Raw genomic sequence first — 24,771 nt, forward strand, 5'->3', positions numbered from 1 at the left:
CCAGGTAGGCAATTCTCAGGTAGTGTTTATCTTCCAGGTCAGTGATGCAAACACACATCCATTCCAGCTCACCGTGGACAAGTTGGAGCAAGCCCTGCTCAATGCTAAGCTTGAGGTAAGGAGGGAACCACGTCTTCAGGGTAAGCACTGCTGCCCGTGAAAGGCCTTGAGTACTGAGACTCCTGTATTACAACTTGTTGACCTAGACAGTGTGGGCTCCTTCTGCAAAAGAGGCAGTGCCCCAGGGGCATGTCCCCCTAGGAGCCCTGAGCCCCATCTATGGCAGCACCCAGAGATTCTGCCTGATCCCCACTCTGTGGACAATGTGATAGTAGCTCCTGCAGGATCTCACCCAAGCCTTGATTAGGTGTCCGGTACTGGGTGTCCTGGTGTCCGGTACTGGGTGTCCTGACCTGATCCTTTTCTGAACTTGATGTAGATGTGAAGGATTCGTGTTCACTTGGTTCTGTTCGGTTCTTTTTAGGGGAAAAAGGTCCGAGGCCTCGTGCTAATCAACCCTCAGAATCCTCTGGGACACATCTACTCCCAAGACTCACTGATGGAATATCTGGAATTTGCCAAGAAGTATGAGTTCCACCCCTTGAGACAAGATGAAGTCCCTAAAAAGGGTTCCCTCTCACTTATAGTCAAGAAGTCAAAACCAGAAATAATATACCCTAAATATCCTTACTTTGTACTTTGTAAAGTTATGTACAACTAGTGGAAATTGAAATGAAAAGCACCCACATGCTGACTATTTCAACCAAACCCTTTTACCGTTTCCTTTCTGGCCTTTGCCCACGTGCCCATATCTGCATAACAGTCATCACATAGTTCTGCTGCTTCTCCACTTCTTGCAGCATAAGTACTTTCTCCCAGCATCCATTTCCCAAACTACTTGGCCTGAGGTGCCAAGGAGGATAGACTCTTAGACCTTGTGGGGTGAAGACATGTCCCTGTAGAACTTTCATGGCCCATTCCTAAGAACATGTTAACATCAGTTCTCTCTGGAGTCTGAAAATAGCCCTCTTAGGGTAGACAGTCTTCCATTTTCTGGAAGAAACACACTTATTCAAACTTCATAACTATCTAGATCAGTTAAAGGCAGAACATGGGGACAAGAGGAAGAATGCTGGATGCCGTGGGCCGGAATTTGACAGAAGTAGGTTCACAATCCAGCTCTAGCACCAGCTAATTGCGGGAATTAACTTTATTTCTCAGAAACTTAGTTTCTTCATCTGTGAGTTGGAGGGAACGGTCCTGCTTCAGAGGGCTGCTGGGAGAATAAAGATGATGTACATGAGCCCTTAGCCCCCTGAATATCACTATTCAAATCAGGCCCTGAGTGGAAGCTCCTGACTGGACCAGACGAAAATTCCCTGGGATGCCCAGCCCCTTCCCGTTGGTCTCTGCTTGATGGTTGAAGGGTTAGGGAGATGTTCTCACGCATGTCTTTTAGGTCCTACTCCTTCCTAGTACCCTCAAGTCAGGGTGAAAGGTCCTCTCTGGTGAACAACCCTCTTCTACCTTACCATGCCTTTTGGAAGGGTTGGGTGTGCTGCCGGGGCAGTAGGAGTATCTGATCTGTGTCCAGAGAAGACCATAAAAGGAAGCAAGAGAAGATTAGAGAGATCCTAGATATTGTTCTCCCCCTTTCGTCTAACCTGCAGGCACAGCCTACACGTGATTATAGATGAGATTTACATGCTGTCTGTGTTTGATGAGTCCATCACATTCCGTAGTGTTCTGAGCATGGAGAGGTGAGTTGGTCTCAGCTGGAGTTGGGAATGAGAACCATGAAGTTTCTGCTTTTGAGTTCATGTGCTATAAACTTAATTTGCTACGTGCTAGAAACTGAACTAACAGCCACCAGCCACCACGAGTGTGAAAGTGACCAAAACATTGGCTTTCCCTTCAAGCGTCTTCTCTAAATGCCATTTTGTACACAAGATAACTGTAGGGAAAGGCAGAAAGTGCACTGTCAAAGGTCAGGATAAATCCCTACAGAAGGTCAGGGTAGGAGCTTCTTGATAAGCAGTGTACAGGGAAACAAAGGAAATAGGGCAGAGCTTTCTTAAGGGTGGTATTTGGTCCTAGGATAGGATTCAGCAGCCAAAGCAAGGGAAGTGCATGCTTGGAAGAAGGAACAGACTCACCAAAGGTGGGGCAGTAAGAAACAGGTGGATACATCTTAGAAGTGGTGGGCGGCCCTCATGTGTGAAGAGCCAGTTGCTGAGAAGGTGGCTTTGGAGCAGCTTTAGGAAGACCACAAGCCAGGCTGAGGGTCCCAGACATCAGTGGGCACTTGAGAGCTGTCCCATCTAGTTCCACAAGGATACCTTTTGTTGACTTCCTGGCTTAAGTGGGGCAACTGTTTTCTTGAATGTTGGGTCCCATAGGCCCTCCTGTCTAGGAAGGACCTCCAGTCCACTTTCATCTTCCCCTCATAGACCCCATGTCTTCATCCTTCAAATACTCCTGCATGATCTTGTTTGTCCTTTCTCCTCTCCAGCTTGCCTGACCCCAACAAGACCCATATGATCTGGGGCACCAGTAAGGTGAGCCCCAGCTGCCTGTCCTTGGGTAGGGAAGGAAGTGGCGCTGGGAGCAGAAGGCAGACCAACCAGGTATTCCTTTCCCTACTTCTCTTCTAGGATTTCGGCATCTCTGGCTTCCGCTTTGGCACTCTGTACACCCATAACAAGGAGGTGGCCTTGGCCATGAGCTCTTTTGGCTACCTTCATGGCATCTCTGGCATCACCCAGTACAAGCTGCATCGGCTGCTCCAGGACAGAGGTACGGAGCTCCATTCCAGGCCAGGCCTCATGGCTGGAGGATTTAAATTAAAAGCTGGGATATAATGAAACAAACAAAAGTAATCAGGTAATCAGGTTTGGAAAACCATTTGCTTTTAGCTTTGGCTGGGAAACGGGTAGATAGGAGAAATCCAACTGGATGCCTCCCTGCATGGTGCTAGGCCCTTTGCTATTTGGTAGAAACCAGATTCCCAGCCTCTTGAACACTGGTTCTCAACCTTGGGTGCACACGGGAGTTACCTGGAGGGTTTAAATATTGATGTGTGAGCTCCATCCCAAAGATTCCAAATTAAGATGTCTGGGGATACAACCTGGGCATTGCCTTTCAGAAACCCCAGGTGGATCTAATATGATGTCAGTGCTGAGAACAGTTGGGATAAGATCATCCCCCAGGACGTCTGGGTTCCTCAAAGTCCATTTGTGAGGCTCTCAGGCAGGAAGTAAGGGAGCTATGAGTCCCTGCTACTTGCTCAGTTGACAATAGCAGCATCAACCCTGTTTAGGGGATACCCCGATTTAATTGCCCCAGGGTGTAAACTCAACAGAACATTCCTATTCAAATACTGAGAAGCCCAGAGTCTCCATCAAATCTATAGGTAAGAAGTGGGTGTGTTGAGTATGGAAGCCGTTGACTCAAATATAATATAGTCAGGCTTGGATGGAACCAGAAGGCATGCAGCCCAGGTAGGGAGCATTTGGTAAGGAACCCTCTGGCAGGTCTCAGCCCTGAGATCTGTGACAGCCCTCTTCCTCCACCCATCCAGAATGGATTGACAATGTGTACCTGCCCACTAACCACTCCCGGCTGCAGGAGGCTCACAGGTTCATCACTAATGAACTGAAGTCATCGAAGATCCCTTTTCTCAGTCATGGCTCTGGCCTCTATGTCTGGATCAGCTTGAGAAAGGTGAGCTCTGGGAGTGAAGACAGGTGTTCTTGAGATGATGTGCTTGGTGGGACTTGGGCTCAGCTCTGTGCCTCTGTCCTCCCTAGTACCTGGACCCATGCACATTTGAGGAAGAGTTGCTCCTCCATCGCCGCTTCCTGGACAAAAAGCTGATATTGTCCTGTGGCAAGACCTTTATGTGTAAGGAGCCTGGCTGGTTCCGCCTCGTCTTTGCAGCTACACCTCTCCTGCTAAAACACGGTGAGTGGAGCTGACCTCTCAATCCTGCATCCTTCAGAGATGCCCCAGCCACCCCTCTACAACCCAATAGTGGAGTCTTCTTTTTCTGCCTTTAGCGGCCTATAGCTCCAGCCCTTCTAGGCCCTCTGTTTCACTTTCATATCTTTAAGCTCCTTTGTAAACAGGAATTGATAGGCACTTGAGGTATGTTACCCCTTCTAGGTGTCTGTTGTGTGTCTACCTTGAAGTAGGGCATTGGGACTAAGCCAGCATGAAATGGAGCTCTGCCCTGTGGGGCTTGTGGTCTCCTAGGTGAGACAGACAGGTATGTGACATAGACGTCCCTGTATGTTATGCTATGGAGTTTAGATTCTCCTCTGAAGGTTATAGAAACATGACAGTCATTTTATCTATTGCATCTCAACACATGCAGAACACTGTTCTACCTCCTGGGCACATAGCAATGAATAAGAGAACATTTATGTTACACAGATATCTTTTAGGCTAATGTGGAGAACAGACTGAGTGAAGGGCCACTAGAGGCAGGTAGACAATGGTGAGGCCAAGGCCATAAGCCAGGTTACAGGATTTGATGAGCCATGAAGGTATCTGGTGGGCAGGTGCTGTGATAATGAAACCAAAAAGAGCCATTGGGCACGCAGCAGGTAGACTTGGACATCTATCCCAAGGAAGGGAGGGCTCAAGTTCAGCATCCCTGAATGAGAGGTTCTCTGGTGGTCTGCTGTGACTTGGGTATATCTGGGGCCAATCTGCAAACCCACTCAGTATTCCTCTCTGTCCCCCTTTGGACCCTCTAGCCATGCAAAGGTTCTATACGGTGCTAGTGGAGCAGGAGCAGGATTGGGTAGTGAAGCAACTGGAGGATGCAATAAACCAGGAAGTGGAGGACCTCCCAGCCAGTGACGCCAGCCAGTCTTACTCTCGGGAAGTCATACTAACCTCGGGTCTGGAAGGCTGTTGTTCTGACCTGGGACTGTGACTGAACAAACAGCGGGCTCCAGGAATGGGCTCATTTGACTCTCATCATCAGCCTCCTTAAGCTGAACATCTGTCATTTTTTGGAAGCTTTGCATCTTTTTAGTCTTTGCTAGCCATTGTGCATGGGCAAAATGTTTTTATGGGGATTCAGGTGGGAAAGCCCAGAGAGAAATAAAGGGAGCTCTCTGGGTCCCTATTTAGATGAGTTTGTTTTTATATTCGATATCTAATAAATTCCATATTCTCTTAAATTTCAGGCCTGTTTTATTTTCTTCATTAGCTGCATAGTATCCATCCACTATATGGGTAAATGGATTTATTTAACAGGCTCCCTACTGATAGACATTTAGGTTATTTCCAGTCTTTTGTAATGACAAACCCTGCTCCTACAAATATATATGGCATACTTGTATGATTATGTTCAGAGGATAAGCCCCATCAACACTGGCAACTCAACCTTTAAAATTAGTGGATAAAAATGCCACATTAAACTTCTTTTGCTTCTCGAACATATTTGATTGGGTTTTATTTGGTTCTCCCTGAAACTATTCCAGATGGTTCTCGCTTATTCTCATGACAGACTATATTTCATCTGTTCCCACGGAAAAATATAGCTCCCCTTAAGAGCAACTTTAAGTGTAGACAAAGCGGATAATGGGGTTGAGCTGGAAGATGCTTACTTGGTTTGATGCTGTGGCCAATAAAATAAAACAAGAGGGAAAGAATCAGAAATTTGGGGAGAGAGGGACTCTTCACATAATAATCTTATCATCCTATAGAAATAACCTCAATGTAGCTTTGGTGAAACGAAACAGCTGCTTGCTCTTGAGAGAAGTCCATCTTTAAGAGTCTAGGGTTGTGGGTGCAAATGATGGAAGTCTGTACATCAGGATTGCTGGTGGGAACCGTTATCCCACCAGTCTCACGCTGCTTTTGCTACTTCTCCTTAATCCCTCATAATACTTTTTCTGCCTCAGTCTGGATTACGCACAGCCTCTCTGGTGATCCTTCATGGCTGAGGCTCTTGGAAATCATCACTCTCTCATAAAACCTGAAAAGATAGAGAAGTCTGTGCTTCAATAATGAACACTGGGCACACCAAGGTCATTCTTCTCGCCAAGCTGCTGTGTAGGCGTGTTTTATTTCTCATTCACATTCTTTATATATCACCTTTTGGGAGCTAGATGATTTGGGGGGAGGTCCTTTTAATTTTTAAATTCTAAAGCAGGTTATATGTGAAGAGTACTTTCTGGAGCAGGTCAGAGAGGAAGGGAAAATGCAGTGTCCCAGAGGATCCCTACACAGTCACACCTACCGTACACATGGGTGGCTAAGTGGCAGGGTAGGGGTGTAATTCCAAATGTTCCTGCTTCCAAATGTGAGTTCTTTCCATTCTTGCCTTTTCAAAAGGCTTTTAAGATGAATCTCTGGTGATAAGCCTGAGGTCTTCCATTTTCATCTCTTGCTCAGCAAAGCCATTGCACATGTGAGCTTCAGTCTGAGCACTGATGCTGTGAAATGGGCAGAGCAGGGACTAGCACCATTTTATAGCTGATGAAAGAGCAGTTTCGCCCTCTGATGGCTTCAATCAGTCACTTGGGTTTGTGACCACCCTCCCTCTCTTGGGCAGGTTTGCAGCGTACCAACAAATCCTGATTCCTCAAGATTTATTACACCAGACAAGTTTCTTTAGAAATCGACTTGACTACTAGACACAGAAAGGTAATTCACTGGATGCGTGAGGGAGCACATGCGAGCAGAAGAGAAGGGAAAGATAGGAACCAGAGATGCTCTTGGGATCTCTGTTATGGGAGCTCACAGACAGTCTCATGGGCATTGTCCTGGGAGGAAGAGAGGATACCTTCCATGGAAGGGACAGGCCATTTCTCTCTTCTGTTCCACTCAAGATTCAAGTGGTTGATTGGGGAAAAGTGAATATTTTCCTATCCAGGAACACAGAATCTCCCTGCATTTATTTAGGTCTTTAATATCTCTCAGCAAGGTCTCGTAGCTTTCAGTGTACAGGTCTTAGACACATCTTATAAATTTACCACTATATTATGCCTTGCATGTTATTTTATTTTATTTTATTTTTGGAAAATGCAATTTAAAACATTTTATAATAGTAAAGGAAATCCATACTCATAATAGCAAATTCAGGAAATAAAGCAAAGCAATAAAATTAAAATTAGTTATGATCCTACTGCTAGCAGGTATATTGTTACAATGTTGTTATAATGTTAATGTTTTAATTTATGTACCTGTATTTTGTGTTACATAGCATATTGCACATTCAAATTTGTATCTCTTTTCACATAACTTTATACGTGAACACTTCCCAATGACATTAAATATTTTTGAAGTCATGAATTATGATTAGCACATAATAGTCCATTACATGGATATTTTAATGTTATTTTATGTTATGCCTTTCATGTTATTTTAAATGAATAGATTATTAATTTCCTTTAAGTTTGTTGTGGCTGATGTATTTGTATCTTTTATCTGTCAAGAACTTTAAAGGCTCAAGGTTCTACCCTACCTGCAAAATAACAGGTTTCATGGATGCTGGCAGAAAGCATGCAAATGCTGGGTCAGAGACAAAGGCCAGTTTATTACTCACAGCAATAGCAATAAATCAGTATGAGCTTTTGGTTCCCCAAATCCTGATTCCTATAAGGCGGAGTGAAGAGGACAAAGTGAGGCCTGCACATCCAATAGGGTGTGTAGCAGAGAGGACACCCAAGCTTAAGGAACCCAATTCCTTTAAAATGAGCAGTAAACCTGCCTGAACTTTGGCCTTAAGGGAAACATTATCTTTACTATACTGAGTAGTAAACAAACCTACCGTTTGCTCTGGAGACAAACAGTATCACTGTCATCCAGGGTTGATCACTGTACATCTATGTATATATACACACATGTACACATATACTTATATGTATATATACACATGTGTATAATCCTGTATAGCTCAGAACAAAGGCAGTCAGGGTCCCTGCTTCCAGGGCAGGCAGAAACATGAAAGACCCAGGAAGAATCATCTCCTGGTAGTATCTTGTGACCTTGCTAAATTCACTTATTAGTCCTACTAGTTTTGGGGAGATTTCATTGAATTTTCAGTGTATACAACCATGTTACCTGTGAATGAAGATGATTTTCCTTCTTTCTTTTCATATTTATGTCTCTTATTTTTCTATTGCATGACCTAGAACCTCAAGTGCAATGTTGAATAAAAGAAGACATTCTTGTCTTGTTCTCAATCTCAGCAGGATTGTGCTCAGTCTCCCACTCTTAAGTATAATGTTACTGGAACTATTTTTCATACTGCCCTTTACCAGGTAGAAGAATTTCCTTCAATTCCTAGTTTGTGGAGAGTTTTACTATGAATGCGGGTTCAGTTTTTGTCAGCTGTTTTTACCTGTACCTCTAGAGATAATATAATTCTCTTAAGTATTAATGTGGTAAATTATACTGATTTTTAAAAAAATGTTAAATCAACATCATACTCCTGCAAGAAGCCCCATATAGCCATGTTGTATCATCTTTTTTTTATATTGTTGGATTTGGCTTGATATTAAGAATTTGCGTCATATTTTCATGAAGGATATTCTGCTATAGCTTTCTTTTCTGTAGTGCATTGTTGCTTTTGGCATCTGGGTAATAGTGACCTCATAAATATTTTGGGAAGTGTTTTCCTTCTCAACTTTCTCAAAGTTTGTGTCAAATTGATTTTAAAAAAATCTTTAAATGTTTGGTAAAATTCACGAGTAAAGCCATCTGTACCTGGAGTTTTTCTTTGTCAAAAGATTTTTACTTCTGTTTTCAATTTCAGATATAGGGCTATTCACATTTTCTATTTCTGATGTCACTTTTGGCTATTTGTGTCTTTTAAAAAAATTTGTCCATTTCATCTAATTATTGACATAAAAATTTGTATAACATTCCCTTATTATCTCTTTAATACCTATAGGTTCTATAATATTATCTCCTTTTTCTTTTCTGATATTGAAATAAATTTTTTGATCAGTTCATGTAAATGTTTTTCAATTGTATTAATCTTTTCAAAGACCCAGCTTTTAGTTTCATTGATTTTTCTGTTTGTTTCTCTTCTGTTTCATTTCTATTCTTACCTTTATTTCCTTTTATTAACTTTGTGTTTAATTTGTTCTTTTTCTAGCTTTTTTAATGCGGATGATTACACCAATGGTTTTAAGCTGTTTTTTGCCAAATAGAAGCATTTAAAGCTATTGATTTCTTTCTAAGCATTGCTTTATCTACATCCCATAAATTTTGATAAGTTGGGTTTTTATGATCACTCTACTTTCCCTTGTGATTTCTTTTTTAGCTGCAATTCATTTAGCAAATATTTAGTTTTAAAATATTTAGGGATTATTCAGCTGTCTTTGTTAATGTTACTTTAGTTCTATTGTGACTAGAAAGCATAAACTACAATTTCAGTCCTTTGAAACTGAGACCTTTTTAGGACCAACTATATGGTCTGTTTTGGTCAATGTTTCATGTGCACTTAAAGTATATTCTGCAGTTATTGGGTCTGATGTTCTATAAATGTCAATTAAGTTAAATTGTTTTATAATGTTTAAGTCTTCTGCCCTTGCTGTCATTTGATCTATTCTATTACTAAAATAGAGGCAGTAAATTTTCCTACTGTAATTATTGATTTGTCTATTTCCTCCTTTTGTTCTGTCAGTTTTTGATTCATGTATTTTGAAGTTTTGTTACTAGGGGTACAAACATTTAAAATTGTCATCCTGATGAATTGATCATTTTGTCATTATGAAATGTCCTTTTAAATTTTGGTAATTCTTTTTGTTTTGAAGTCTATGTCAGATATTGAATGCTTCAGCTATCTTATTCTTTTTTTTTTTTTTTTTGAATGTATGTGTCAAAATACATATAAAATTTACCATCTTAACTATTTTGGGGTTACAGTTCAGTGGTATTAAATACATTAACACTGTTGTGCAGCCTTCACCACCATCCATCCCCATTACTCTTTTTCATCTTGTAAAACTGAAAATCTGTGCCTGTTAAATAATAACTTCTCATTATCCCCTTTCCTAGCTCCTGACAACCACCATTATACTTTCTGTCCCTATGATTTTTGACTATTCTAACTACCTCATATAAGTGGAATCATACAGTATTTGTCTTTTTGTGACTGGCTTATTTCATTTAGCATAATGTCCTTGGAGTTCATCCATGTTATAGATGTGTCAGAATTCCTTCTTTTTTAAGGCTGAATAATATTTTATTGTATGTATATACAACATTTTGCTTATCCATTCATCTGTTGATGGACACTTGGGTTGCCTCCACATTTTAGCTATAGATAATAATGCTGCTAAGAACATAGGTGAACAAATTTCTCTTCAAGACTCTGCTTTCAATTCTTTTGTGAATATACCCAGAAGTTCAATTGCTGGGTCGTATGGTAATTCTATTTTTAACTTTTTGAGGCACCACCATAATGTTTTCCACAGTAGCTGTACCATTTTACATTCCCACCAACAGTATACAAGGGTTTCAATATCTCCACATCCTTGCCAACATTTTTTTGCTGCTTTTGGATCATAGCCATCTTCTTATGATTATTTGCATGGTATTTTTTTTTTCTAGTTTTACTTTTAAGTTTAGTTTTTCATTTAACAGGTTTCTTGCAAAAACGTATACTTAATCTTACTATTTTATCCAGCCTGATGATCTTTTAACAGGTCCTTAGTCATGACATTGAATGTAATTATTGGTATGGTTGGATTTAAGTCAATTATCTTGTTTTCTATTTGTGCCATCTGCTCTTTGTTCATTTTTTTCCTTTCTGCCTGCCTTTAGAATTAATCAAGCATTTTTTAGTATTCCATTTGATTGCCTCTTTTGGCTTCGTAGTTATACCTTTTGATTTTTTAAAACATTGTTTGCTCTGGAGATTACAATATATATATCCAATGCCCTCAGTGAGAATTCCACAGTCTACATCATCATCATCATGTTTTATTTATAAAGATTCATGACCCAAACCCTGCTTCTCTCGCCAGCCTTTCTCCCAAACCCTGCAAGCTCCAGCGGTATTAGGTTTATTGCAGTTTGTTAATGTTCCACAGTGACTCTAACCTGGAAGGCCCTTATCAAGGCCCTTCCTTCTGTTTCCAACACCTCACCTTCCAGCCAGCTGATTAGGACTCTGCCATGACTTCCTAAGTGTTGAGGGTGAATGAATGTGTGTGTAGGACTTCGTATGTGGGGCCTGTGTGTGTGTGTGTGTGTGTGTGTGTGTGGCGGGGGTTAAATCTCCTGCTGCAAGCTTCCATGCGCCCAGTAATCTTTCTTATGTGTCCTCACGGTCTGCCTCCCCGGTGACCTGTGCAGGCCCACTGTTTGTTTTGCTCATCATTGTTATCACAGCACTTAGTAGAGATCTTGCACAAGTCAGGCACTCAATAAGACTACTTATCTGAATTAAACAGAATGATATGTCTTAAATGGAGAAAACTGGCTTATTTTACATCACACAGAGGGCCAAAAAGTCGTGAGAGCTGCTCAAGGTCACGACGTTAGTGGCAAGGCCAAAGTGAAGACAAGAAGTGGAGTGATCTGAAGACAGCCAAGTCTTCCCAGCCGTACCTGTATGGGCGGATACTGCTTATTTCTTTTCTTGGGAAAAGGAGACTTCCTACTCAAGGCTCTGCGCGGGCCTGGGACCTGGGTAGTCTGACTCACTGCCAAAATCCCGGAATGTGGCAGAGTTCAACAAATGTTCTGCAGAAACAAAGGAGGAGAAATTACAAACTCGGGTCAAAAACTTTCATAGGGGAAGGATGTTTTAAGGATGCCCTCGCCTTAATCCGAAAAGGCTTATCCATGGGCTACAAGCCGGCAAAAGTTTGCTCAGAAACCTCAGTGACTCGGCCTTACAACGGGGAAATTAAGGCTGAGAGGAAGAGGGAGGCGCCCCCACGTGCCAGGGATGGGAAGGCGGCCTGTGCACTCAGGCCGTAGAGCGCTGAGGTGGCAGCGGGCGGCCCGCCCCTTCCTGGCTGCCCTCTGACCCCGAGCCCCTTCCCCGGCTTCCCCTCCCGCTTGGGCGGCCAGTGGCTGGGGACCCGGCACAGGGAGGGAGGATCGGGGAAGCCCCGACTCCGCGGAGGGGCTGCGTGGGCACCGCCTGCGCGCAGACACACCCGGGCGCCCCACGGCCTGGAGTTGGCGAACTGCGCCCGGAACCGTCCGAGGAGCCAGACCGGGAAGGCCCCGCGGTCCGAGTGCAGCTGCCTGGGCCCGGGTGCCCCGCGCACAGCGCCGGCGGGCGAGTCCAGGCGAGGGCTCGACACAGAACGCGCGTCCCCGGAGCGCCGGCGCCGGCTCCTCCAGCTCCGCAAGTAGGTGCGATCCCCGCTCTGCGGAGCAGGTCCTGCGGGGTCTCGCCTGCCCGGGCTCGAGGCCTCTCTGCAGAAGCCCCGGCCCTTCCGTCTCGGAAGCCCTCGGCCCGGACTCGCACTTCCTCCTCTCGAAGACCTGAAGCCAGCGCCCGCGAGGCGCCCGCCGCCCTGCAGAGGCCTTGCGCTTCGCCGCCCGCCCAGTCCGCCCTCTTGCGGATCGCCGAGGCCTGGCCGCGCGGGTGCCGGGCTGTGGGCTCCCGGCGCCCGGCTGGATGCCCCGACCCCGCCCTTCGTCCCCATACAGCGCGCGGAGCCCGAGCCCGGTCAGCCCCCACCTCCACCCCGCCGCCGCCCCGCTGTCCTTCCGCGAGCCTCTCCGAGGGGAGGCTCCGGAGAGCCCGGTCAGCAAGGGTGGGGAGGGGCAGAAAAGATTTCGTGGAACAAAATTTAACCGAGGGAGCCCCCTGGGTTTCCAGGCCGTTGGTTGGTCCCCCATCATTTTGTATGTGGGGCTTGTGCATCAGGATTGGGGAAGTCGGCGAGGAGTTATGATATAATAACATAGTTTACTGAACTTTGGCCATGAGCCAGAATTGTTCTCAGTGATTTACACTAACTCACATATTTATGTCCTCACTGCTACCCTGTGAGGTAGTTACAGTTATACCCACTGTGCGGATGAGGAAACTGGCTTAGTAAGTGGAGGACTTGACATCCACGGACAGGATGAGACCAGCCCCATGCCTCCCGCACTTCAGGGGTAAGGGTGGGAACTTGGACTCTGCCTGGGGTCCCTGCACTCGGGGAGACCCCACCTCCCTCCCCTCAGTCCCCACCCATCACCTGCTCCAGAACAGCGGATAATCTGGTCCTATTCTTTACCCCTTTTACATCCATCACCACAAGACCCCTGGACTTGAGGCTCTTTCCGTTTTAAGTCAGAAAATTTTAACTTGGCTTCTTGAAATTGTGGTCAGCAAGAATGGAAAAGAATGCTGGCGACTGTTTAGGCTGCAGAATGAAACACTTCCACAAAAGTAAAACAAGCTAAAGCATCTATTAAAGTCATATAAAAGTAGCGAGTGCAGCTCCCCCCTCCCCCCACGCTGTAGCGCCTTAGTAGAGTTTATGCCTTGAAGTGGTTGCACACATGGTTACAACTAGTAAGGGACACAGGAAGAGATAGATTTATAAACTTACAGGAAGGGCCAGGTAAAGGAGGGGGAAGACCCCAGGAGTCCCAATTCATTTTTGATATTTGGTGGGAAAGCCCTTGATCAGATCAGACGTTGAGTGCTTTTGTCTTTTTGCAGATGTTCACCCTTCCTCAGAAGGAATCCAGGAAGCCTACCACCTGTCCGGGTTCAGTCTCCACACGGGGCCTGCACAGTATCTATGGGGATGGTCTGGAAAGAGAAGCCGCCAGAAAACCAGACCAGAAGCTGCTCTATGGCGTGGGTGATCCCACCGCCATGTTCTCCTCCGACAGTCCCCACTTGTCCTCTAGAGGAAGCATCATTAAATGGTTCTGGGATTCAGCTGAGGAGGGCTACCGGACCTACCACATGGATGAGTATGATGAGGATAAGAACCCTGGCGTGAGTGAAGCCCCCATCCCCACTGGGACCCAAGAGAGCACTGCGGTTGGTGGTGGTGGTAGGGGTGTGTGTGCCCTACCTTGACCAATAATAGGGCAGCACCTAGCTTGCAATTGTCAGGTTGGAGTTATGGTCCTCTGACCTCCAAGAGGACATCTGATGGAGCTCAAAGAGGCCCCAGTTTATTACGTGGATCAGAAAACGACCCATTTATAATTTAGGGGACTTTGATTTGTGAGGGAGAAATTCAAGAACCATGGAATGCTCTTATATGGATTCTGATCCACAGCTCGTCAACTATTCCACTTTAGAGCTGGGACAGAACTAAGGTTCCGGTCACAGCTGTTTCACTTACGGGTTGTGTGTTTTTGAGCTAATTACTTAACCTCTGTAAATCTCAGTTCATCTCTGAAATGGAATAAAACCTTCTCTATAGAACTGTCACAACTAAATGAGAGCAGGTATACAAGTTATTAGTACAGTACTTCCCTGCAGAGCATTCAGTAAGTGGTCGTTGCTGTTATTATTAATGTCACCTTCCCCAATTATTACAACTTATTACTGGTAATACCTTCAGAGGGCAGAGAGTCATGAATAATCTGGTAAGAATCTTTTATTTGTTGAGTGGTACCAAGGACTGGCACTGTTCTAGGTGCCCAGGTTACAGCAGTGTACAAAAATAAAATTCCTGCCCTCGTGGAAATTACAGTCTAGTGGGGGAGACAGACAGTGAACAGACATAATAGATATACTATGTGGTGATAAGTGCTGTAGGGAAAAATAAAGCAGGGTTGGGGGAGGGTATAGCTCAAGTGGTAGAGTGCATACTTAGCATGCACAAGGTCCTGGGTTCAATCCCCAGTACCTCCTCTAAAAATAAATTAATAAATAAACCTCGTTACCTCCCTCCATCCACAAAAAAAATTAAGAAAAAAAGAGAGGGAGAGAAAAATAAAGTAATAGGATAGAGACTGTTGCTATTTTTTGTGAGGTGGTCACAGAAGGACACTCTAATATGGTGACATTGGAGCAGAGACCTGAAAAAAGTGAGGGATTGTGTTATCTCTTGCTGTGTAACAAAACACCTCAGATCTTAGCTGCTTAAACAAACAATTCACATTTTCTGCTGTTAAGGAGTCTGGGTGGGAATTTAATCTGAAGATCTTCTGTGAAGGTGCACTGAAGTCAGGGCTGTGCTCTCATCTGAAGGCTTGGTGGGCGGGGGGATGGTCTACTTCAAGCTCACTTACACAGTTGTTGGCAGGCCTTAGTCCCTCACCACATGGTCTCCTCCATCGGGCTGCCTCATGATACGGCAGCTGGCTTCCCCTAAGGCAAGTAATCCAAGAGAGAAAGAGAGAATGAGAGGTCACGCATGCCCAAGATGGAATCCACAGACTCTTTTAACCTAGTTTTGGAAGTGACAGCCCATCACTTCTGCAGATTCTGTCCATTAGAAGCAGGTCACTAGGTCCACTCACACTTAGGGATAAGGGGTTATACAAGGGTGTGAATACCAGGAGGATGGAGGGCACTGGGGACCAACTCAGAGCCTGGGTAGTACTGAGAGTGAGCACTGTGGGTATCTGGGGGAAGGGCATTCCTGACAGAGGGAACAGCCAATGCAAAAGCCTCAGGGCAGAACTGTACTTGATGAATTCAAGGGACAGCAAAGGGGCTGCTGGCTGGAGACCAGCATGAGGTCGGAAAGGTAATGGGGGCAGGGTGGTAATAAATCTGTAGCCTCACATAGGACATGGTGAGGCTTCTGATTTTAGACTAAGTGGGATTGAAAGTGTTCAAAGGAAGAGAAGTATGATCTGATTTCTCTTTTTAAAAAGGTGACTGGGACTGCTGTGTGGAGATTAGACTCCGGGAGGGTCGGGGTGAGGGAGTGAGCAGGAAAGGAAGGAGGGAAGCTATTACGATAATGTAGACAAGAAGTGCTGGCGGCTTGGGCCAGGGCCCTAGCAGCGGAGGGGGAAAAGGGGTTGGACTGTGCACGTATGCCGCTCAGGTAGGAGTGGCAGGATCTGCAGATGGACTGCTTATGGGTTGAGGATCCTATAAGTTTGCTCCCCAGGACGTGAAGGGACATTGCCTTTTATTTGTCATAGCCTGAGTTCATTCAAGTTCTACTTCTCCATCCTTTCTCCTTCTTCATCCTTGCCAATAACTGAGGGGTCAGGAATTAGCTGTGTGTGAGTCTCTCTGGGGACTCTGTAAGGGGCAGTTTGAGTTGTGCCTTTCCCCATCCCTGGCCTATGAGAATAATGCCTTATGAGGGGGGACCGGGATGCTGTATGAGGCTGCCTGGGTCTCACCCGGGGAGCGTTTCCACCAGCACAGGGCTTCTTGCTCTGCGCTCACCCTTGTTCCTGTTCCTGCCAGAACGCCAATTTACATATACGTTCTTTTATCCAATAAATATGTATTGAGTCCCACTGATGCTCTTGAGAGATATAGTGTTGTCTTAGGAGTGTACCTGGCCTTCAGGGACCTACCCATCTAGTAGGGGTGACAAATCCTGTATGTTAGTTCCTGTGACCTGGGACAGAAACTGACCACTGCTCTAACAGGGTACAGATAAAGCACTTTGGGATCCAGAAGAAGAAAAGATCCTTTGCAGGTGGGATTTTGAGGAAGGCTTCCTGGAAGAGATGGCATTTGAACAGAGCTTTAGAAATGGGAAGATGGCATCAGGGAGCTACGTGGAGGGCACAGCTTGAGCAAAGGCCAGGAGGGGTGGTGGGAAGGGTGGGATTGCAGAGAGCTCTGCTCTGCTGCCTCGCGATGCTCCTCAGGCCTTCCACTGGCCGTTTCTGCCGCGCTCACATGGCTCCATACCTCTCACCTCCAGGGCATCATTAACCTGGGCACCAGTGAGAACAAACTCTGCTTTGACCTGCTGTCCAGGAGGGTAAGTCCCGGTGCACCTCTGGGTGGCATCCCCAGCTCCGAGGGGCTGTCTTGTCTGGAATTCCCCAGAATACTTCCCCCACAAAAGCCTCCTGCTGGCCTCAGCGGCCCTGTCCCCAGAGTCAGAGACCCAGGTTCCAGATATACCTTGGGGACCACTTCCTCTGCCCTCTTGGCCAAGTCACTTCCCTACTCTGATCTGACTTCTTCATCTCTTCTGGCTCTTCCCCTCCTCAGTCTCTCCTGCTGACTGGGTCCCTGCTCTCAGAGGAAATAAATACTAGGTGATGTGTTGTCAGTATTTAACAACTGGCCCTGGGGGTGGGTGGGCCCTGATCTGTGGCTTTTGCCAATCCCCATAGTGTAAATACCCACTGTGCGGCCAGTTTCAGCCTGTGCTGTGACATCACTGCACTCAGAGCTGGGAGAGAGGTGCGGGGGCACCATAGTGCAGGGTTCCCACCATCCGGACACACAGACCAAGAGACCCTCCAGAGCTCAGATGATAGCAAACTGGAGTAACATAAGCAGGAGCAATATTATTTGAGTACTTTCCACCTTTGTTTTTAATATGGTAAGTTACCTATAGTTTATATAATTTAATGTTTGAAAATGGCTGGTTTTTACCAGTTTGCAAAATTCCTCAAACTTTAATAATCAGATTTCTTTATTTTATTTATTTTTTTAAATTGAAGGATAGTTGCTGTACAATATTATATAAGTTACAGGCATCCAATATAGCGGTTCACAATTTTTTAAAAGGTTATTCTCCATTTACAGTTATTATAAAATACTGGCAGTACTCCCCGTGTTATACAATATAGCCTTGCCCTTATTTTATACCTAATAATTTGTGCCCCTTAACCCCCTGTCCTTATGTTGCCCCCTCCCTCCCCGCCAACTCACAGACATAGAGAATACTCAGGTTTCTTCAGCTGCTGTGAGCCTTCTATAGCAAAACACGGAACTGCCTGATAAATGTGTCTCTCAAGGCCTAGGAGTCAGCGTTTGGGACTAGTGAGAGCCGTTGCTTAACCCAAAGGAACATATTTCCAAAGGGGAACAATCTAAGCTGCAAGGGGAGAGGGACACAGGGAGTGGGCTCGAAAAGCCTGTTCTTCCCAAAGCCAGTCCCCGACTCCAAGGCAGCTCAGCGCTGTCAGTAGAAATAAAATGTGAGCCACGTATAAATTTAAAAATTTTCTACAAATAAGAAGAAACTGATGGAATTCATTTTAATAATGGATTTTATTTAGCCCAGTGTATCTAAAATATGGTCATTTCAACATGTAATCAATATAGAAATGATTAATATTTTACATAGTTCTTTCATGTCAAGTCTTCAAAATCCAGTGTCTCATTCAGACTAGTCACACAGAAGTGTCGAGTAGCCACGTGTGGCCAGCATATTGGACAGTGCAGCTCTCAGTGACGAAGGGGAAAGGGAAAAGGCTGCAGTTATGACCATGTGGCTGATTCCCTTTCTTCTTTTGGTCCCACTGCCCAAAGCTCCGATCTTTCCTTGACTTTGTGTGTGTGATGCCCTGGGAGTCACTAACTCAGCCCCTGGCCAGGGTGGGGATGGTGTGGAAATGGCCACATTTTCCAAAGTATGAGGTTGAGCTGAGCCTGAAGGAAGACAATGCCCTGAGTCCCTCTAGAACTTAGAGCCAAGACAGAGGGGAGGGCACCTGAGTCTGGGACTCCATTGTCACTCATGGAGGAGCTGAATGGTGCAATCTCCTACCACTGCCTCCACAAATCCACCCATCTGGTTTTTTGGGTGGCCATGCTGTATAAAGAGCACTAGACTAGGGGTCAAAGATTCTTTGTCTTAGCTCTGCCACTTGCTAGTGCTGTAACATTGGCTGAGGCCTCTCACATTTTTAAGCCTCATCTGCAAAATGGGCATGAGAATGCTGTTCCTGTGCTGCCTCTGTCTCCGATGAGCAGACCAAGCCCTTGGCTTTAGAGGCCCCGGAGCTGCGTGGATGTGGGTGACAGTGCCGGTCCCCACTGTGAGGGCATGTGGCCCTCAGCCCTGCGTTGCCCTCTCTGTCCCCAGCTGAGTCACAGCGACATGCTGAGGGTGGAGCCGTCCCTGCTGCAGTACCCTGACTGGAGGGGACATCTGTTGTAAGTAGTTGCTGTTCTCAGCCCCCGGGCGGTTTTTCTCCCCAAGAGACATATGGCAACATCTGGAGACATTTTTGGCTGTTATAACTGGGAGGGGGGTATTACTGGCTTTTATTGGGTAGAAGCCAGGAATGCTATTAAACCTCCTATAATGCCCAGGACAGTGCCCCCACCACGAAGGATTATCTGGCCCAAAACATCAATAGTGGCAGGTTGAGAAAGCCTGGGCCAGGCTGAGGGCCTAGTCCTGAAGAGCTGGTGGGCGTGGGGTCTTCTGGAGCATCTGCAGAGAACTGGTGCCTCTGGCCCATCTGACCCCCCTTAGGAGCTCCCTGGCTTGGTCTCTGAGTCTGAGGCATGGAGAGGGACTTCTGGTGAGGAGTCTTTGTCTCCAGTTTCTTAGTAGCTTTGGAGGAGCCAGAATCAGCCTAGGGGGAGCTGGCTGAGGCCTTTGCCTGCTGGTAAGATTAAGAAACTAATAAAAGTTTATATTTATTGAGCACCTACTAGGGTCCAGATGCTGTCCTAAGGGTTTAGTGACAGAGCAGAACTTGATTCCAAGAGTGGTTCCAAAGCACATGTTCTTTGAGTAATTAGGATGGTGGGCCCTTGAGTCAAACCACTCCAGCAAATGACCTAATGCCTTCAAGCCTCAGTTTCTTTGTCTGTACAATGGGGATAATGATAATAGTAGTTGCATCATAGGGGTTTCATGAAGATGAAATGAGGAAAATTCTCTAAATAACACCTGCATAAGGTAAATACTTAGTAAATATTAGCAGTAACTGTGATAATAGTTATTGTTATATAATTATTGTATTTTTTTATTATTATTACTACTACTATTAGCTAGATCTGTATAGAGTGTTATTTTTGATATTCCTGAAGTCTGCTGATTAGGTGGGGTTGGGCGTCCTAGAACTACTGGAATCAAAGTGTCAATGCGAGTGCGTGGTGTTGGGGCCAGGGAGAGAGGTGGGTACCGTGGGGACAAATACTGATCTCATTCCCCTTGTGGGAAACAGAGAAGGGTAATGGTAGCCTCCTGAAGGTTCACCAGAGGAGCTTTGGGATGGGCGGATGGGGGCTTGGAGACCCACTAACAAGCCCTGCCCATGTGTCTATCTTATCTCCAGCCTCCGGGAGGAAGTGGCCAGCTTCCTGTCTTTCTACTGCAAGAGCCCTGCACCCCTTAAACCAGAGAATGTGAGTGGCCCCCTCCCTGGCTCTTTCCTGCTCTTCTGCCCCCTCCTTAACTTTTGGCCCGCCAGGGGTTTTGGCTGGTCACTTAGTTTTGATTTGGAATTAAGAATGCCCACTTGGAATAAGTGGAATTAGGAACACCACATCCCTTCTTCCCCCCTCATCCTAGGTATTTAGAGTTTGGGTATAATTTCTGCCCTGCTTTGGTGTGCGGCCCCTCTTTGCCTTCACACCTTCAGGCAGGACTCTCTGAGTGACCAGCTCCCTCTTCCTTGCTCAGTTGATCTAGAGCAGGGTCCCCATGAATGAGTCACACAGACAGACTTGGCTGTTAGTCAGGAGGGGCTGTGGCTTTGCTGTGACCATGCCCCAGAGGGCACCCACCGAGTTGGGACCTGGCTCTCCCTCTGTGCCTCTTGGGATAGAGGCTGAGGCCCTTGCGCCCTCCTGAGACAGATTCATCTTTGCCCCATGGATGTGTCCCCCTCAGGTGGTTGTTCTGAATGGCTGTGCCTCTCTCTTCTCTGCTCTGGCCACAGTGCTGTGTGAGGTGGGGGGTAAGTACATTGCCCACTCAGTACCGGGGGCTGCCCTGTGCCTGCACTGTCGCCGGCTGCCTGTTCTTGAGGGCTGCGTCAGAATGCTCTTGCTAGAATAGACTGTTAGACCCCAGGGGGCCTAAATAAGTGGCTGAACCAGACACCAGGGCTTGGCAGTGCCGAGGGAAGTCAAGGTGACGCCAGGGTTCTGGGACGACCTTGGCTTTTCCTTCATGCTCACAGTTGGCTGTCACATCCTTACGTGACAGTGTGTCCTCAAGCAGGAAGAAAGGAAGATTGTGCTTTGCCTGTCTCTTTTTTATTGGGAGGGAGGAGATGGGGCTACCCTTTCCCAGGAGAGTCCCTGCAGACCTCCCGCTGCATCTTACGGGCCAGAATTGACTCAGAGACCCATTCCCAAAGCTGTCCCGGGTGAAGGGGAAGAGAACCCTGGTTGGCTTGCACCAAACTTGGTTCATCCCCTGGGGCTGGGGAAGGCCTGCCCTCCTTGGACTTACTGCTGGTCATAGCTGGAAAACCTGGGGCTCTCTCCTCAAGGAAGCAAACTGAAGTGGCTGTTGAGTGGCCGGCCAGCAGTGCCTGCTGCGAGACCCGCTGTTGCCTCCGGAACGTATCGACCATGGTCATGGGCAGGGGGTGCTGGTGGCCAGGAGCAGAGGTTCACTCACACTAACTTAACTAATAACCATAATATTAGTAACATTTATTGACCACATACTACATTTCAAGCGCCAGCCTAAGGCTTTATGCATAGTCTGTCATTTAATCTGGGTGAGGTAGGTGCTATGCTATCCCATTTAACAGATGAGGAGATTAAGACCCAGGGAGCTAAATTACTTGTCAAAATCACACAGAGAGGTAATAGCCAGGTTTTGAACCACAGAAGGAAGAGTCATTGTTTGGATTTAATAGGCAACTTCCTACCCATTCTAGAACATTCGAGAGTGGGTTCAGCAGCACACTCTGTCACTGGGGTATGCAGTCTCCCCTCTTTTCTCATACAGGCCTCTCTCTGGACCTTCCTCAGCTCTGTGTGGCCCAGGGTTGCTGGCCCAGCTCTAACTCCACATGTCCTTTGTGTTTCAGTGCACGTTCTCATCTCACAGGGGTCTGTGCTGCTTCCAGCACAGTCTTAAGAGAGAGAGATAACATGGTGGGTTTCTGGCCAGCCAGTGCATGGGCTCCTGGGGTCACTGGTCTACCTCTGGTCCAATCCCTGGGGCCAGGGGAGGGAACATGTCCCACCAAGGCTGCCCCTTCTGGAGCGCGAATGGGGTGGATGGTGCTGAAGGGAAAGTTGGGAAGAGAGGGCAATTTGACGGATGTGTCCTTTTCCGAAGGAGTGCGTTTACGTCTGCGTTAGCGCAGACCTGGGACTCGTCTCATCAGTACCCATCCCCGTCCCATCCACAGCGAGAGTCTTCTGTATGATATACCACCCCCTCCACCTAACGTCTCAGCTTTTCTTTCCATATCCCCAGGGAGGGAGAATTCACGCCCCCTGAGGCGGCACGTTCTGTCTCTGGGCAGTTCTATGTGTTGTCGAGTTTTTCTATTTGTCCAGCCCAGACCATCACCCTGCAGCTTCAACTTGCGGACCCCAGCCTGTGCTAGGAGTGACCCAGCATGCTGAGTGCTTCCTGGGCATCTAAGCTTCGGTTTCCTCACCTGTGAAGTTAGGATAATAATAGTACTTACTCCACTGAGTGATTGTGAGGATCAAATGAGATAAACACAAATAAACATTTAGCACAGATCCCCGCATGTAGTAAGAGCTCAATAAGTGTTAACTACTAATTATTAGAAAAGAAACTGATCTCAGTGGATCTAAAGCTTTAGAAAGAGTTTTGGGAGTTGAGAGAGGGAGCGTGTTCCTCAGATGTTCCCCAAGGATACAGGAGGCTTGGAGAGGGTTGGGGCCAGTGGACAGGGGTCTGGGCATTCCAGCCAGAGGGTGACAGGCCCTGGCCCACTCCTGCCCCCAGAGGCTTTCCTGATCCCTGCCCCTTACTACGGAGCCATCACGCAGCACGTGTATCTCTATGGCAACGTCCGACTGGTCTGTGTCTATCTGGATAGTGAGGTAAGAGTTCCTGGGATCCCAGGTAGAACCCGGCCTTTCTTGAAGTCCAAGACTTCCCTGCATCTGAATTGGAGGGTGGACGAGAGAGGTAGTCCACGCTGAGGGCTCTGGGGGTTATGGCTGAAAGGAGACTGGAGCCTTCTGTTGGCCACAGCTGCACTTGCCTGGGTTCCCTGGGGGCTCTTGACCTTCCATCTCTGAGATCCCTAGGGTCAATGCAGAAGCCAAGGGCAGCCCAGGGAGACCACACCGCAATGGTGGGGTGAGAGTGTGTTAGAGCAGACCCTGGACCCCAGTTGGAGGACTTCAGGAGGCTCCTCCTAAAACCTAAGAACAATGAGGATTTCCCTGCTGTGATGCGGTGGGTGGCAGTGAGAGGGAGTAACGCCACCTGTGTTTTTCAGACACTGTTCTAAAGGAGATGGCAGGGGGAGGAGAGGCCCCCAGAGTTTGGGTCTGGTTGGGAGTGGTCACTGAATTTGGCTGGTGGATTTTGTGGATCTTTTTCCAGGTCACTGGGTTGGAGACACACCCATTCCAGCTCACAGTGGATAAGCTGGAGATGGCCCTGCAAGGAGCTATTTCTGAGGTCTGGGGATCAAATTAAACCGAAGGCTGGAAGTGGGTGGGTCCGAGCGGGGCATGGACCCCACTTCCTGTGGCTGATCCCCTCCCAGTGGGGTTGGCAGTCTGTGATGGGGATGGGGGGTAGGGTGGTAGCATGGAACCATTCTGGGGTCAAGCAGGAGCCCGCTCATGGAGGGTCTTCTCACTAGAGACAGACTCTGAGACTCCCAGGGTACAAAGACTCAACCAGGGAGCTTGATTAAAAATACTGCTCCCCACTTCACCTGGTTCTCATTCAGCCAGTCAAGTGTAGAGCTTCGAAGTCTGTGTTTCAGCAGTCTCTCTGGTGATTTGAGGAGGTGGTCCCCTCCCTTTGAGGGGATCTGAGGCCTCCTGAAGAAAGGCAGAGACCTGCAGCCCTCCAGCAGTTCCTTCCCAGTCCACTTTTCAAAAATCTATTAATCCAATTTTCTTTTTTCACCTTGGTCATAAAAGCCATACATACCCATTGTGGAAATTTTAATAGCACAATCCCCACCCACAATCGTACCAACAAAGGCAACCTCTACTGGCGTTTGGGCATATTTCCCCCTGAGCTTTGTTCTCTGCATTTGTTTTCTTTCAAAGCTGCCATGATGCTGCAGATACAACTCTTTGCCCTTGTTTGTTTCTTGCTGGGTGGTGAACCCATTTCTCTGGGACCCTGCCCGGCGCCCATCACATCCCATGGGACCGTGTGGCTCTGGCCTTCGGGAGGAGCTGAGGGTCTCCTGCCTTACTGATGGTTTCAGGGTGTGAAGGTCAAAGGCCTCATCCTCATCAATCCTCAGAATCCTCTGGGTGACATCTACTCCCCAGGAGAGCTGCGGGAGTACCTGGAATTTGCCAAGAGGTGAGGCGCCCCACACTCACCCCACAAAATGTGTGACTGATCAGGGTTCTGGTGTGGGTTTTGGGGGGGTCCTGCCACCTCTTCACCCCACGTGAATTTCTACCTGCTTTGGCTCCTCCGGGCAGTGGGGTGGGGAGGTGGGGGTTGGGGGGTGCTGGTTCTCTCTCTCTTTATAACAGCGGCTGTCAGTTACTGCCCGCTCTAGGGGCCAGGCCCCCTGCTGAGCACCCTGCCTGCTCCATCTCATGTAATCCTCCCAGGGACCCTATTAGGTGCTGAGACTGTCCTCATCCTCAGTGTACTGAGCCTAGAGTGAGGCAGACGTGAACCTGGGTCTGGCTGTACTCACCTGTCTTGCACTTAACTGTGCCCCTCCATGAAGGTGCCTGAGGACACTGTCACCCCCCTCCCAGTGCTTCAAAAGCCCCACTATCTTTTGCTTTGTCTGTACGGCTTCTTGTTTGTTTGAAGAAAG

At 46.9% G+C, this 24,771-nt stretch overlaps 2 protein-coding genes and 1 long non-coding RNA gene across 19 annotated transcripts in view; 2 read left to right on the plus strand and 1 right to left on the minus strand.

The window, feature by feature from the left end:
• The window catches only part of ACCSL (1-aminocyclopropane-1-carboxylate synthase homolog (inactive) like), an 86,299-nt gene extending 76,186 nt beyond the window's left edge, over window positions 1–10,113 (plus strand). For 9 of the 12 annotated variants that reach the window (XM_032488504.1, XM_014558839.2, XM_032488507.1 and 6 more), the window contains 8 exons: window positions 38–115; window positions 485–585; window positions 1,671–1,760; window positions 2,513–2,558; window positions 2,655–2,796; window positions 3,581–3,723; window positions 3,810–3,963; window positions 4,761–5,192. In XM_032488504.1, the coding sequence (XP_032344395.1) occupies window positions 38–115; window positions 485–585; window positions 1,671–1,760; window positions 2,513–2,558; window positions 2,655–2,796; window positions 3,581–3,723; window positions 3,810–3,963; window positions 4,761–4,942 (936 nt within the window). In that variant the 3' untranslated portion in view covers window positions 4,943–5,192. Of the gene's footprint in view, window positions 1–37; window positions 116–484; window positions 586–1,670; window positions 1,761–2,512; window positions 2,559–2,654; window positions 2,884–3,580; window positions 3,724–3,809; window positions 3,964–4,760; window positions 5,193–6,571 lie in introns of those variants that run through there. The other 3 variants (XM_032488502.1, XM_032488503.1, XR_004323166.1) reach the window with 3 other exon arrangements.
• On the minus strand, window positions 5,207–12,294 carry LOC116666357. Its single transcript, XR_004323167.1, has 3 exons — window positions 12,141–12,294; window positions 11,584–11,718; window positions 5,207–5,992 (listed from the first exon to the last, which is right to left on the minus strand). It is a non-coding gene; the product is annotated as an uncharacterized LOC116666357 (long non-coding RNA).
• EXT2 (exostosin glycosyltransferase 2) overlaps window positions 12,205–24,771 on the plus strand; it is a 154,565-nt gene continuing 141,998 nt past the window's right edge. For 4 of the 6 annotated variants that reach the window (XM_032488493.1, XM_032488497.1, XM_032488498.1 and 1 more), the window contains exons 1-9: window positions 12,448–12,661; window positions 13,652–13,936; window positions 16,797–16,856; window positions 18,921–18,991; window positions 20,128–20,197; window positions 20,685–20,751; window positions 22,740–22,837; window positions 23,349–23,426; window positions 24,196–24,296. In XM_032488493.1, coding sequence (XP_032344384.1) covers window positions 12,611–12,661; window positions 13,652–13,936; window positions 16,797–16,856; window positions 18,921–18,991; window positions 20,128–20,197; window positions 20,685–20,751; window positions 22,740–22,837; window positions 23,349–23,426; window positions 24,196–24,296 — 881 coding nt within the window. In that variant the 5' untranslated portion in view covers window positions 12,448–12,610. Of the gene's footprint in view, window positions 12,343–12,447; window positions 12,662–13,651; window positions 13,937–16,796; window positions 16,857–18,920; window positions 18,992–20,127; window positions 20,198–20,684; window positions 20,752–22,739; window positions 22,838–23,348; window positions 23,427–24,195; window positions 24,297–24,771 lie in introns of those variants that run through there. The other 2 variants (XM_032488496.1, XM_032488495.1) reach the window with 2 other exon arrangements.

Source organism: Camelus ferus, chromosome 10 (genome assembly GCF_009834535.1).
Source record: "Camelus ferus isolate YT-003-E chromosome 10, BCGSAC_Cfer_1.0, whole genome shotgun sequence".
In the NCBI taxonomy this organism is placed as follows: Eukaryota; Metazoa; Chordata; class Mammalia; order Artiodactyla; family Camelidae; genus Camelus; species Camelus ferus.